This window comes from Macaca fascicularis, chromosome 2 (genome assembly GCF_037993035.2).
Source record: "Macaca fascicularis isolate 582-1 chromosome 2, T2T-MFA8v1.1".
NCBI lineage: Eukaryota > Metazoa > Chordata > Mammalia > Primates > Cercopithecidae > Macaca > Macaca fascicularis.
The window spans coordinates 119,536,705-119,552,045 of NC_088376.1; the positions used below are offsets into that span (position 1 = coordinate 119,536,705).

Below are 15,341 nucleotides of genomic sequence, written 5' to 3' on the forward strand. Positions count from 1 at the left end.
GACAGAACCATGAGGACTTCAAAATCTACTGCAAAGAAACTGATGTGCAGGAACCCGTGATTATACTGCACATAAGAAGGAAAGGGCTGTGCTAGTTAGCATTATATTTATAAAACTATGAACTTCCTATACAAGAGCACTTCAATCTCCTTACCTCTACCCTATAATGGACCTGCTTCCAATTTCTCTTCACACAGAACAGTTCAAATTGTTTTAGATCATTAGAACTTAGGTTAGTGAAATTCTAAATATCTAAATACCCCTGAAAGAATTACCTTGGTAGATGCAATCTCTGGTTATTGAGGATAAGAAACCATAATCAAATGTCCCTTATCTCTTTTGTATTTCTTTCTTCCATACAGAAAAAGTTTCCATGATTTTTCCTCTAAAAGGAAATTAAGTTATGGTAAATGGTGAAAACCCTAAACAGCACAAAAACCATCTCTAGGAAAAAGAAATACATTCCTAGTTAAGAATACAAATTCTGGCCAGGTGCAGTGGCTCACACCTGTAATCATGCCATTCCAAAGAGTTAGCTGTCCATAATCCCTTGCCCCACTCTTCTCCATTTTAAGAAAACACATCATGAGGCAAAAGCACAAGTGACAGTACCAAGATAACACTGCACTTTGGGAGGCTGAGGTGGGAGGATCACTTGAGCCCAGGAGTTCAAGACCAGCCTGGGCAATATAGGAAGACTCCATCTCTACAGAAAAGTACAAAAATTAGCCAGACATGGTGACATACACCTGTAGTCCCAGCTACTAGGGAGGCTGAGGTGGGAGGAGTGATTGAGCCCGGGAGGTCAAGGCTGCAGTGAGCCAGGATTGCACCACTGCACTCCAGCCTAGGTGACAGAGTGAAACCCTGTCTCAAAATAAAAACAATAATGATAATAATAAATCACATTCTTAATCATCTTATCAAAACGAGTCATTTTTTCCTCTAGCATGTATGAAGTAGGATCTTCCTATAACACTAAATCACAGCTCAGTGATCTTTTAAGGAGGTAGTGATCATAAAGCTAAGATCTTAGACTTTGGCATGAAATAGACCAATGCCTTAAACTCTAGCTATGCTGCTTACCAACTGTGTGAACTCGGACAAGTTGCTTATTCTCTCTACATTTATGCTTCATCTGTAAAATAAGAAAAGTTCTAGCACCTACTTCAGATGACTGATGGAATCACTAAATAAGATAACGTACACAAAGCACTAAGCACTATGCCTAGCACACAGTAGGACCTCAACAAATGTCTACTGGTAGCACTAGCAGCATAATAGAAAAAACAGCAGTAGCAGAAGATTGCTCCCCAAACTTTATTTCACCTAGCTCCACTTTTGGACAAACATAAAAACCCCACTGGTAGTTATCCACCATATAGGTGTCTCTCCTCCCTTTCCTGGACAGAAGAGAGGACTCCACCTCCTACTCCCTTCATTTATGTCACTTTCAGTTCAAGGAATTAAAGAACCAATGTGCCATCTCCAGTCACTCTCTTCCCCTGCTGTAGCAACCTTTGAAACCATGCATCAAGATGCAGAAATCCTGGATCCTGAGTCACTGCACGGAAAAGACCTGTCCCACAGAGTCACCTGACCTGCTTCATACTTTAGGCAAATAAGAAATAAATCTCTAATATGTAAATTCACTGAGATTTGAAGTTTGTTAGTTACTGCAGCAAAACTTACCCTATCCTGACCAACAGGTACTCCTATACTTCTAAAAGGGATCCTAATATACTTCCAAAAAGAGAAGACAGTCTTTTTTTAATAACTTGTTTTTTGTCAATCTTTATATTTTTTACTTTGTAAGACATCATATTGCAAGTAAACTGACTTTTCAAAATCTCCATACTTCTTCTTCATTTTACATTTTTTAATCTAAAAGAGAAAATTGCATTTTACTTGTATTAAATATACAGATTAATACTGGAGCTTTCACTGAGTCATATGTCACACAGTCACATTTCACCTACAATACCAAGGTATCCTGTGATCACAGTACAGACCAGAACAAGAAAGGGATAATGGAAGTGCCCTCAAGCATTCACACACTCCTAGCTTATGGCAACATGAGACAGTTAAGTGGAATTATGGATATCACCTATTCTAAACTGAACTAACCCTCATGAAATGGACAAGTGGCGCAAAATGTTTTTAATAAAAGTGAAAAAGGTTTTATATGTCACTAAAATGTATCTCAGTGTATTATTTTGCTCTATCTCATCTACATTTAACTCTTTGTGGATGTCATAGAAGACACATAATACATTGGCAGCATACCGCATCCTGTAATTTATAAATAAATATACATGTATAATTGGGGTCTGTGCTCAAAGATAAATTTAATGAAAGAAGCATGAGATAAGTCACTTTGGAGCTAACAGTTTGGAGCAGAGCTTTCAAACTTTTTGTCCCTGTTTGCACCATTCCTAAACTGCTTTAACCATTTTCCAAAAAATTAAAATGAAGAGAAAACCAGTATAAAACTGGGGGAAAATGTGCATTGTAGAAACAGGTTCATAAAGACTTTATGAACCAGCAAAATCAGAAAGAAGCAGAAATGATACTGAAGAGCATCATTTTAGAGTGAAGAACAAAGCTTTTGGTTCCAACTATGAACCAAAAACTAGCTTTGGCTCTGTTAGATAATCAAAAGGATAAGGTGATTGTTTTCTACACATAGAAGAAGGACAAAAGGCAGATTTTCATATAGATCACAAATGCTTCTACAGGCGCTTAAACTCCAAAGGAGAAGTTGCCAGGGAAACAGTTAGGAGGGTCAGCAGATGACTCCAAGAAAGGCAGAGCACTTCATTAGACCAACATCAAAGCCAGTAACTGGAAAATCACTTGTTCAGTCAACTTAGAGTTATGTCAATTTCCTTCAGAAAGTTAAATAATATCTGGGAATTTTTGAGCCATGTGGTATCACATTCCCTATGCCCTAGCTCTTAGCACTTCTATAAGCACCAGCTGCAGATGAAGCTGGGGCCAGGTGTGCAATCCCAGAACTTTGGAATTACTCCTTGAAGCCTGGAGTTCAAGACCAGCCTTGGCAAAATAGCAAGACCTTGTCTCTACAGAAAAAATAATAATTTTAATTGGCAGGCTGTGGTGCTATGTGCCTGTAGTCCCAGCTACTCAGAAAGCTGAGGCGTGGAGGATCATCTGAGCCAGGAGGTCAAGGCTGCAGTGAGCTATGATCAATATCACTACACTCCAGCCTGAGCAACAGAGCAAGACCCTGTCTCTGAAAAAAAAAAAAAAAAAAAGGAGAGAGAGATAGAGAGAGAGAGAGAGATGAAGCTGGAGTTTAAACCCAGGTATGTCTGATTCCAAAGTTCTTATAAAAATAGCAGCATTTTAGGAAATAGAGTAGGCATTAAAAAAAAAAAAAGAAAAGAAAATAGCAGCATAAAAAAACAAGCCTGGCAGAATAGGTAGGATTTGGGAATGAAGACTGGCTGGGATTGAAAGAGAGGTGGCAGGAAAAGCAGGTTCTGAGAAGGCCACCAGTGGAAGGGAGCAGCAAGAGCAAGGGCATGGCAGTGCAAAACCTTGGGTGTGTGCAGGAATTACCAGGCAGTGATGCAGAAAGCACAGATGTAGAGGGAGGTGGCACAAGAAAAGGCTGGAAATGTTGGCCCAGGCCTTCTGGTAGAAGTGCTATGGGCTCAGTCAAGAAGGTAGACTTTATTCTGGAGGCAATGAGTAATCACTGAGGGCTTTAAAGCAGGAAAATAGCATAACTGCAGATAGACACCAGGAACCTGTCCTTCCTGTGGCATGAAGGATGGATCAAAGAAGAGTATGAAGGTGACTTGCACATAGTTGATAATTAATTAATGCTGAATGGATGAAGGCAAAAACACCAAGTTAAAATTTATTGTGTATCTCTAACAAAGCAAACCCATTTGATCCCATTCCATTTCATATTGTTCAATTTGCTACTTAGAGAACAAACTTCACTCATTCTAGAAGGAAATAATGGTGCTGGTGCTTAAAAATAAAAATCAATTCACCAGTCAAATGTGGCCCTCTAAATGTTGCCGTTAAAGTGTTTGTTCTTACAGAAATTAACATTTTCTTCTTCTATTCAGAAGGAGGTACATCTGAACAGCTGTTGCAACTGCTGAAAAAGAAAACAAAATTAGCCAAGTACAAAAGTTAGGCAATGAGGAGTGATCCTCCCCACCCCACCCCTCTCCCCATCTGCAACCATGTGAAAAGGTTATTGGAAAATAAGGAAATCACAAGCTGTAATGGTATATTTCCTATGCTCTCTCATAGTGTCCAAGTCAAACACATACTAAGCCATAACCTTCTTGATGATGCCAAACTTTCTTCTGCACAGGTCGTGGTACCATCTGCAAAGCATCAACTACTCAGTGAGAAGCCAAGGCTGAAAAATACTGAGATGAGTCATGACCTACCTGATTTTCTTCATGGGAAACCCTCATCTGCTCCTTGAGGACAGACATCCGCGCTGCCTCTTCTTTCCTCAAGACTCTCTCCTTCTTAAGCTCAGGACTCCAGAAAGTCTTAATACTGTTCATGGAAGATCCCAACTTGCTGTCCTTGATGTCGAGCTCTTTCCGGAGGAGGTCATTCTCTCTCTGCAGTTCTTTCAGCTGGGCCTGAAGATCTAACATTGTGCTGTCTCTTACCTGCCTCAACATGGAGGGGACCTGGTGGTGGTGATGATGGGATGAGCCAGTCAGCCCACCATGTTGATCTGTGTATGAAAGGACATCTGTGTGGGAAAGTCCAGCAGAAGCAATATTGGGACTACTACCCATGGCTGTGACACGGCCTCCATATACAGCTCGATTCGTAGCCCTTCCCAGAGTCATAGTGCCCTTTGGGTAAGTTGTTGAAGCCACCCCTTCATGATCACTCAGATACATGGGTCCAGACGTAGCATAGGCTGCATTGAGGGACTGGATATTCTCCATAGACAGAGTCTTGCCTGTTCCTCCACCTCCCCCGCTACTTGTTCTTCGGTGGCCCAAACGAGGGGACCTTGGCAAACGAGGGGATCTGGAAGGGCTACCTTCCAGATTGGTGATTGTTCTTGCACTTCCATACATTTTTCTTGTATTATGAGGTGTTACTGAAGAGAAGAAATGCTATACTAAGTTGGGGTTTGAGCTAATATTTCCACGATTGTCCAGAATTTTCACCGCATTCTTTTCACAGTCCGTACCAGAAAATAACTCCACTCAAAGATCTACAGAGTGAAAAAAAGAATAATTAAAAACAAAATTCTTTAGAACTCTAACTGTATATTTTTAAATATATAAAGATAATAATAGATGAGCCTATGTAGATAGGTGATTAATAATAGACAGATAGAAAGAGCCACACCCATAATGTTCATTTAGAAAGAAAAGCAACTCTAAAACTTTACTACTACAGGTGAAAGTTTTATAAATTCCCCCCACCCTGCCCCTAAGCAAGATAAAAATTCTCAAAGTAAAAAATAAGGTCTATTCCTTAGGAAAATGAAGCTCTCAATATTGGTTTGTGCTAAGATTAGAGTTGGAACCTCCAGAAAATTCCCACGGAATTCCCCATCATGGAGACCTCCGCTATAAAAAGACCCCTCCTTTGGGGCATAACCCCCATACATATGTGGCTTGAAAGTGACTCTGAGAAGCTGTTGCTTCCTGAGATGTCAAATATTTGGTATTCATGTTGTTACCTTCGCCTCCTGTACTCATTACAAACATCACTAATCTATCACAGTCCTCTTTTCCACAGGTTCAGAATTCTTCTCAACACAACACTCTAGATGGCTTACCACTAATCAACTGGCATTGACACATGAATTCAAACCTACTGGCTATCCTGGAGTTAGAAGAAAAAGAGGTAACTCAACCAATGGGATGCCTAAACACATAGCCAGATCCTCAATGATATTACCAGAGAAAACAACAGTCCTATCTCATTTCCCTTTCACACATATCTTTCAGGCTGTCCTCTTGAGAATTATTTCCCATTTCGGTTGACCTTAATATTCATATTAACCACTTCATGTCTGTACAGAAATGGCAAAGGAGAAGAAGTTCCCATCATGGTTACTGAAGTATATTAGTGAAGATTTTATGTAGCGGGGTTACAGCATTGTGAGTATCCCTTCAATTTTAGCACCCATATGGCCTTAATGGGGTGCATTATGGCCTCCTGTTCTTCCTCTCAGGAAGTCTTTACTGTATTTTATTTTTCTTCAGCTTTACAACAATAAGAGATCTTACAATACCATCTAGTATTGTAAGAAATAAGATGATGTTTATAAAACACCTAGTTTTGTACCTAGTATCAAATAGTCAATAAATAAATTTTGAAGGTAAATGTCTCAATGAGATAAGTACATTAATAGCAATATACAGGGGTATCTTTTATTTTCACCTGCCTTTCCCCTCTCCCAAATACACACTTTCTGATAATACTGTCACTATTTTCCTTAGAGAAATTGTTCCAAACCCGCTATTCACAGTTCATTGGGTTTAGGTAAGGTTGACTCCCTTCACTCTACCATCCTGGATGGTGCAAGGGGTGAGAACATGACCCACACCTGGTCAACCATCATATTGTATCCTCCAGACATGGTAGCTAGTTTAGTGATGGGCATGTGACCCACATTGGTCCAACAAGACTCCATACTATGATTCTAGTGAGAACAGCTGGGAAAGATAAGCTCTTCTTCAGCTGGAATTCCTTACTTTCAAGATAGAGCTGTGAGTATTACAATGTGGAAAGGGCCTCCCTGAGGGTGAAGAGAATACAAAGGGAACCAGAGCTAAACTTCAAAGAGTGTGAAACCAGGTGACATCACTTCATACTCCAGATCCAGGAGTCATAGAAGTTATCATCATCTATCATCTATACATCTGTTCCCCGGCCATTTTAGTTACATATGCCAGGTGACTGATTGCATTAAAGCTCCCAATTTTTTACTCCTTTTTTTATGTATGTCTTGGCAGTGTTTTCCCAATGTGATGCTGGGTTCAGTCATGTGACTTTATTTGTCCAGGAAGGTGATAACAAATGTGAAGTAAGCAGATGCCTTAAGCAATACGTATGTTTACTCTCTTGCTCATTTTCCTCCACCATAGCAATTAGAATATTCCCAATCTAGCCTGATGGAAGATAAGAAATATAAAATAGAACCAAGTTGTCCTAGCCAACAGCCAAGCAGCCCCAAGATGTGTGAGCAAGCCCAGCCAAAGTCAGCAGAACTACCTAGCCAACAAGACACTGCCTACAGGGGCATGAGCGAGCCCAGCTGAGATCAACTAAACACCACACTTATGCACTTGATAAATGCTTCTTAGTATGTCACTGATGTTTTGTGGTTGATTGTTTTGCCACATTACAGGATCAATGGATAACTGATGCATTTGTCTATAAATTTCCTTTTTGCTACATTGAATTCTAGATGAGATTTCTGTCACTTACACTGACACATACAATATGAAAAAATGTTTTCTATAAAGGTTTCCCCTTTCCCTAAAGAGGTCTTTAAAAATTATACACCTGTTTCTAACTAAAGAACTTCATTTCAAATGTTTCTGTTGCTCAGGGCTTAATTTTGTTTTTCTTGGAAATACACAAAAACCATTTTGTATCTAAGATTTTTACATGAATAATCTATAGTGTAAAAAAGAGGGGATCAATAGTTCTAACATAAGAATTCAGTGACATAAATGATGAGAGAGACAGTGGAATAAGGGAACAGGCAGTTATATGAATATTTAATAAGACAGAAAGATGTTCATGACATATTGGTGGCAGGGGGAGCAGACAACAAAACAATTTTGTGATTTACTCACACTGTTATAAAACACACAAATACACACACAATCACCAGCAGAGAAGGCTGGAATGACACACATCAAAATGTTATCAGCGGTAGAATTCCAAGAGGTTTTCATTTTCTTTTCATTTGCATACTCTAAATTTTCTACAATTGAAACTGACCCAATTGTCCCAAAGAGCTGATGTTAATGGTTTCTTTGAAAAAACAGATAAATCGACCTCCCAGTTTTAAAACTTGAGAAAGTTGCATTTGTCTTATCTGAGTTCCTTTCTAAGGAAACCAACCATCAGGGCTCCCAGATAGTGTCAAGGGGCTCAAACTCACCAGATCACTGCATTTGGACAATGAGACGTCAGACCCCTCATCTGTCATAATTGCCTTGCCCTATCTACTTCCTGTTGACCAACTCCTCTTCCTTATCCCTCTCTATTTCCTGTTTTTCCACTCATGATTACATTTCTTTCCTGCTATATAAACACTTATGTTAGTCAGTCAAGGAGATGGATTGGAAACTGATCTCCCATCTCCTCAGCTGCAGCACCTGATTAAAGCCTTCTTCTCTGGCAACACTTGTCTCAGTGATTGGCCTTCTATGCAGCAAGCAGCAGGACCTGGACTGAACCTCTGGTGTTTTGGGAACATAATAATGATATATACTTTTGTTATTTAAAAAAATGATTTTCTTTCTATGGTTCCAACAGTTAAATGAATGTATCTTTTCTGTGCTTAGAATCTAGATGTCCAGGTTCTAACTGGGCCACCACTTACAGAGATGTCTTCCTAGAAAAAGTGATGAAACCTAACTTGTCTTCCTCTATCTGCTCCCTTTATATCTAGAGATACACATTTCTAGATAGATCTGTGACTAGGCTTGAGGTCCCTGAACACCATAAATTTACACCCACACAGATTTAATCTTCAGTGAATTTACCTGCCTACCTGGCCAAGGCTTTGGAGAATTGCAATAACCAACAAACAAAAAGTTAGTTTGCTCCCTTTGGAAACACACACACATGTAACATATAACATGAAAAGATGTATTATCATATTTGAAATAATGTTTCCTTATTTAAAAAGCAATATACATTGCCACTGGCCCATAGATTTCTTGAGTTCTCCTTTTCTAGGTTTAATATCAGATGTATGCTAGTATCATAGATAGATTGAGAAGCTTTCCATTTTTCATATGTTCTGGAACAGTTAGCATAATGCCAGTCTTCTCGATTCCTGAAATGTTTTGTAGAACACACACATAAAACTGAATGGGCTTGGCAGGGCATGTTGACTCCTGCTGTAATGTCAGCTACTGAGGAGGCTGAGGCAGGAGGATTGCTTGAGGACAGAAGTTCAAGACCAGTCTGGGCAATATAGCAAGACCCTGTCTCTAAAAAAAAATGTTTTTTTAATTAGCCCAGTGTGGTGGCATGTGCCTGTAGTCCCAGCTACTTGGGGAGAGTGAAGCAGGAGGATCACTTGAGCCCAGGAATTTGAGGCTACAGTGAGCTGTGACTGCACCACTGCACTCCAGCCTGGGCGACAGAGGGAGAGACCCAGTCTCTTTAAAAGAGCAAAAAAACACAGAATGAGATTAGTTGGTGATTATCTTTTAATTTTTTCACTATGTTTACTGGTCTATTTGGGTTCGCTACCTATTTTGTGTCAATTATCATTAAAACATCTCTTCACAGTCTATTCCACGTATATTTTTCAGTCTTATTGGCATTGCTTTGTATAACTTTTCTTTAAAAAATTTTAAGTCATCTTCAGTTATGTCCCCATCTCATTTCCAATGTTGTTTGTGTTTTTTCTATTTCCATTGATGACAATACGACAAATGTTTCTCTATTTTCTTAGAGTTTCAATGATATAGCTTTTGGTTTTATTGATGTATTTTACTGCATCTTGTTTTCCATTTCATTGATATCTCTCTATCTTTAATAAAATTTCTACTTCCTTTATATTATTTTTGCCCTTTGCATTGAATGTTCATTTCTCTGTAATCACATTTCCTAATGAATGCATATAAGATTATACACATGGCTGCATATTCCAGAATTGTATGTATAAACCCTTACTGTCATTTGTAAATACCTTGCTGTTTTTATTTTTGAAATTTTTCTATCCCAGGAATTATTGAGAATAATATATTTAAATGTCAAAGTGGACAGAAATGTTGTGGTAAAACTTTCTGGTTCACATTCTATAGCATCGGGATCATAAAATGTAACACATATATTTTCCAATCTTTGAAATTTGTCAAGACTTTCTAATTGGCTTATTCGTTTTGTTAAATATTAAAACAACTAATAGATTATTATAGAAAATTTAGAAAACACAACTATGCATAAAGCAGAAAATGAAAACACTCTCAATCCTGTCACTCATAGATAACCTCTGTTAACAAGTTAGCATAATACCAGTCTTCCCTATTCCTGAAATGTTTTGTAGCACACACACATAAAACTGAATGCAGCCAGGTGCGGTGGCTTATGCCTGTAATCCTAGCACTTGGGGAGGCCGAGATGGGTGGATCACACAATCAGGAGATCGAGACCATCCTGGCTAACACGGTGAAACCCTGTCTCTACTAAAAGTACCAAAGATTAGCTGGGCGTGGTGGCGAGCAACTGTAGTCCCAGCTACTCGGGAGGCTGAGGCAGGAGAATGGAGTGAACTCAGGAGGTGGAGCTTACAGTGAGCCGAGATCGCGCCACTGCACTCCAGCTTGGGCAACAGTGCAAGACTCCATCTCAAAAAAAAAAAAAAAAAAAACTGAATGGGCTTGGCAGGACATGTTGACTCCTGCTGTAATCCCAGCTACTCAGGAGGCTGAGGCAGGAGGATTGCTTGAGGACAGCAGTTCAAAACTAGCCAGTATGTATTATGTTACTTCCAATTCCTTTTAAGTGTGTGTGTGTGTGTGTGTGTGTGTGTGTGTGTGTGTGTGTAGTTTTAGACAAAGTCAGACAATATAAAGACTACATAAATCAAACTATATAAATACTATATAAAGTCTTATATTTTCCTTTTCCTCCATGTTTTATCTTAACGTCATCTCCATTTCCCACTTAACATAGATGCCACAAAATATTTTTATAAAACATGATTTTTAACAGACACTATGAGTCCCCAAAGATGGTCATCAAAATTCGTCTCCTTCCTATACAGAATTGCCTCTAGTTCCATTAGTTCCATCAAGAAATTGATTCTATTTCCCTTGTCCTTGAATCTGGACTGGCCTTGTGACCCGCTTAGACCAACAAATGTAGTAGAAGTGACACTGTTCCAGCTCTGAGTCTAACCCTAAAGAGGCCTGACAGTTTCTGGTTTCGCTCTCTTAAAACTCAGCCGCCATGGTGCAAGGAAGTCCAAGCTATCTTGTTAAAATGAGGAGCCACACAGAACAGCCCTGGAAGATGAAACACCACATAGAGAGAGAGGCCACATGAAGGAGAACCAAAGCACCCAGCCAAGAGTCAGCACCAAAACACCAATCCAGTGAGACAAGCCAACTTGGAGCTTCCAGCCCAGCCCAGCCACTGTCTTCAATCAGCTGCATGAATAACAGCCATCACTATATGTAACAAGACCACCAATTAACCCACTGAATGGTGGGAAGTAATAAATTATTATTTAAAGCCCCCCTCCAAGTTTTACAGATTTTTGTTACACAGCAAAATAACTGAAACAGTCACTTAATGCGTCATTGAGTAGCTCTCTAATCATTTATTTAACTAATCACCTGCTATAGAACACTTAGGTAATTATTTTTAAATGGAAATATCATAATTAATATTTTGATTGATAAAGCTTTATGATATTCTGATTGATAAAGCTTTTCAATGTTCTGTTTGAGCAATATTCAGATTGATAAGCTCTTAATTCCTTAGGATAAATTCTTTTTTTTTTTTTTTTTGAGACAGAGTCTTATTGTGTCTCCCAGACTGGAGTGCAGTGGCACAATCTCAGCTCACTGCAACCTCCACCTCCCAGGTTCAAGCTAATTTTGGTATATTTAGTAGAGACGGAATTTCACCATGTTGGCCAGGCTGGTCTCAAACTCCTAACCTCAAGTGATCCACACGCCTTGGCCTCCCAAAGTGCTGGGATTACTGGTGTGAGCCACCATTCCCAGCCTTCCCCAGGATAAATTTTGAAAGAATTATAAAATAAAAAGGAAACAGCTGGACACAGTGGCGTGTGCCTGTAGTCCCACTGCTTGCGAGGCTGAGGCAGAAGGAAATTTTGAGCCCAAGAGTTCAAGACTAGCCTAACAAAGTGAGAACCCATCTCTATAAAATTAATTAATTTTTTAAAAATCAAAATGCAACAATTTATACTCACATCCTTACTCTTGACTCTCCTTCACAGCTTCTACTCTACTCTCAACATATCCCAGAAGCCACCATCTCCTCTTGAGGCCACAAAAAAATCCCCGAATTACCAAACTCAGGACTTCAGCACTACATATTCAGTAAATACACCTTAAGAAGTATTTTTAATTTATTTTTAAGACAGAGTATCACTCTTGTCACCCAGGCTGGAGTACAGTGGCACGATCTTGCTTCACTGCAATCTCTGCCTCCCAGGCTCAAGTGATTCTCGTGCCTCAGCCTCCCAAGCAACTGGAACCACAAGCACACACCATCTCACCTGGCTAATTATTGTATTTTTTGTAGAAACAGGGTTTTGTCATGTTGCCCAGGCTTGATCTTGAACTCCTAAGCTCAAGTGATCCACCCACCTCAGCCTCCCAAAGTGCTGGGATTACAGGCGTGAACCACCGTGCCCAGTCAAGAAGTATTTATTAAGTACCAACATTGTGCTACTCCAGCTCTGCCTTAGACCAGTACTTCCTGAACAGTCTGACAAATGTTCAGATAAACAAGGCTACTGAGGTTTTCATTTTAACCCAAGATGTCTCAGAGACTTTCAGGACACTCATACATATTGTGACTATCCCAAAATTAAGTATATAATATAGTTTTTCCAAAATTTATTTGACAACAGAATCCTCTTCCCTTCAGAATACCTGAAAACATTTCACTGAACACTTGAATTTACTCATGCAATAAATATTTTTTAAGCATCAGCTTAACTCCCACTATTGAATGCTGGGAATAAGGCAGCAATTGAGACAGACACAGCTTCTGACTGTGGGAAGTTTGGTGCCTGGAATGGACTTTCTCCGTAAGAGCTTTCTTCACCTCAGATATAACAGGATTTGAGAGGAAGATGATTACAGGACTAGGCACTGCTTTAAGGGCAGGGACAAGAAATCAACCCCAATCAGAATTGACCTCTAACAGGAAAAGATAGAAGATCAAAATAATGACGGGTTGAAGTTTCAGCCCTATTAGGCCAGGAAACAAATGTAATTCTGTATTTATTTTTCACACTTTGACAAAGAAGCCAGATTGTTAAAAGGAATACAAGTCAGCCATTGACAGGCTGCAGTAAGAGGCTGCGGAAACACATTGTTGCTTACACCACCAAGATCACAGTGGACAAGAGATTATGTTCAATTCCACCAAACTTATCAAATCAAACAGGAAATTCACAGACCATCAAAATGGTAAAAGGATAATGTCTTCACCACTATACATCTGCTTCTTAACAATAAATTTGTTAGTGGCATAGGCTCACCACTATTTGGGAATTAGTTTCTCCCACAAAATTTATAAAGAGCAGGGGTGGTTTCCTGGGACCATTTCACCCCTGGCTGCAGCACATAGAGTGATACCAATTTCATGGAACAAGGAAAGAATCAGTTGACAACATAAAGCAAAGGCTGGTCCCCATGGCTGTCATGTCCCCCTAAGCCTCATAATTCCTACTTGTTCTACTGAGTCACTTACACACAGTCGCGCCCCCCCACCCCGCCATGCCCCACCTGGCTGTGTTTCATCTCCCAATATATTTTAAGGAACTTGTTTTGACACTCGTGGTTTTTGTTTTTGTTTTTGTTTTTGGTCGTTGTCTCCTAATTTCTCATCTGTCCTGATTTTTTTCTAGTTCTATAAAATGAATCTCTGAGAAAGAGCAAAAAGATCAACTTTATTCAGCAATCAATAATGCAATCATGTCTTCCATTGCCCATTACTGACTTAAAGAAAATTATTTTTAAGCTTTTCCACCCACCTATAAATGCGTTTTAGGAAAAAAGGTAGCAGTTAAGATCTTACAGTTTCAAATACTTATTATAAAGCCAAGACAGGTTCAGTCATTGGACTTTTCTGTGAACTCTTTAAAAATACCTGCTATTCTTACATGTTTGTGATGTGCAACTGTAAGAAGGGTAAATTATTAATTAGATCAAACTGTGTACAGAAACAAACAAATGTTGCTGACATCAAAAAAATTTATAACACCCGAGAAATTAGTTGCTCATCACCCTTCACTTTAAAAGCACCTCATGAATAAAATTCAAAGTCCAAAGGTAAGTTTCGCTTATGGCTCAAACAAAACAAAAGATAGCTTCATGAACCTATAAAAATGCTTTCTCTAATTGCATATGGATTCATAAATAAGATATACACTCATCCACTCACCCTCTTAAAAGGTTTAAGGACTCTTGAACTATAAGCTCAGAAGGGAAAAGGCAGGGGAGAACCTCGATTCCTGTCTAACTCAAGTATCTCAGACTATCATGGTCTGGAACGGTCTATTTTAAGACAAAAGCACTTCCTGCTATCTGCTCTAAATTAGGTTAAGTTTATTTCCACAGATCTCAGCCTCAGCCCATCACCTGAGGCCTGCTGACAGACCGTGTGAGCTGAGATCATCAGTATCTCCCAAGATTTTGCCAACTTAAAATATCCTTTTTTTTCTAATCAGCATCCCTAACTTTTCCAAAATTCTGTGTCACAGACTACTAATTCTAAAAACCTTTCTAAAGGAAGACACAATGAAAAACAGATCTCAAACAAGCAGTGGCCGCCCAGGAGCCAGATGTTACCTGCAGATGTGCTGTGTATAGCTAGCACAGTGTTGTTTAGAATTTCTATTAATAGTTGCCAACAAAGATAGACATTTCACATTAAAATCCAGATTCTGACGTTTCCTTAAAAATCTGAAAATCTAACAATGTCAGGCTCACCTTTCTACATGGCAATAACTGGTTGGAGCAACCAGCAGCTGCCCCTTCAAGAGAGGACATGCACCCTCCAGTTTGCCACAGTCCCTTCCACTCCCTATTATCTTATATTCAGTCTGATTCCTTTTCTGCCTGCTTCCTCAATAGGTATTTACATTTTTTACCACTCTACTCACATATAAAATCTTAAACAATTCATTCTTTCACCATCAACTTCCAATCCTTTACCAAATCTTATTCATTCTACCTCCAAAATTGCTCTTGAATCTTCTCCGTTGTTTCCACTGCTCTTGAACCAATGTGACTCCTGCATAAGCTACTTCATACCTCCTAAAGCTTCTCCTCTTATCATCCTCTACTCTTATTTCCAAAATATCAGCTAAACTGTTTTAAGATACAATTACAATCACAAAATAT

At 39.2% G+C, this 15,341-nt stretch overlaps 1 protein-coding gene across 18 annotated transcripts in view; it reads right to left on the reverse strand.

Annotated features, from left to right (window-relative positions):
• ERC2 (ELKS/RAB6-interacting/CAST family member 2) overlaps positions 1-15,341 on the reverse strand; it is a 974,891-nt gene that overhangs the window by 936,078 nt on the left and 23,472 nt on the right. For all 18 annotated transcript variants that reach the window (XR_012431280.1, XR_012431279.1, XR_012431278.1 and 15 more), the window contains exon 2: positions 4,440-5,236. Coding sequence is in view for 10 of the 18 variants with exons in the window: in XM_015446056.3 (XP_015301542.3) it covers positions 4,440-5,096 (657 nt within the window). In the remaining 8 variants the exon portion in view is untranslated. The remainder of the gene's footprint in view (positions 1-4,439; positions 5,237-15,341) is intronic.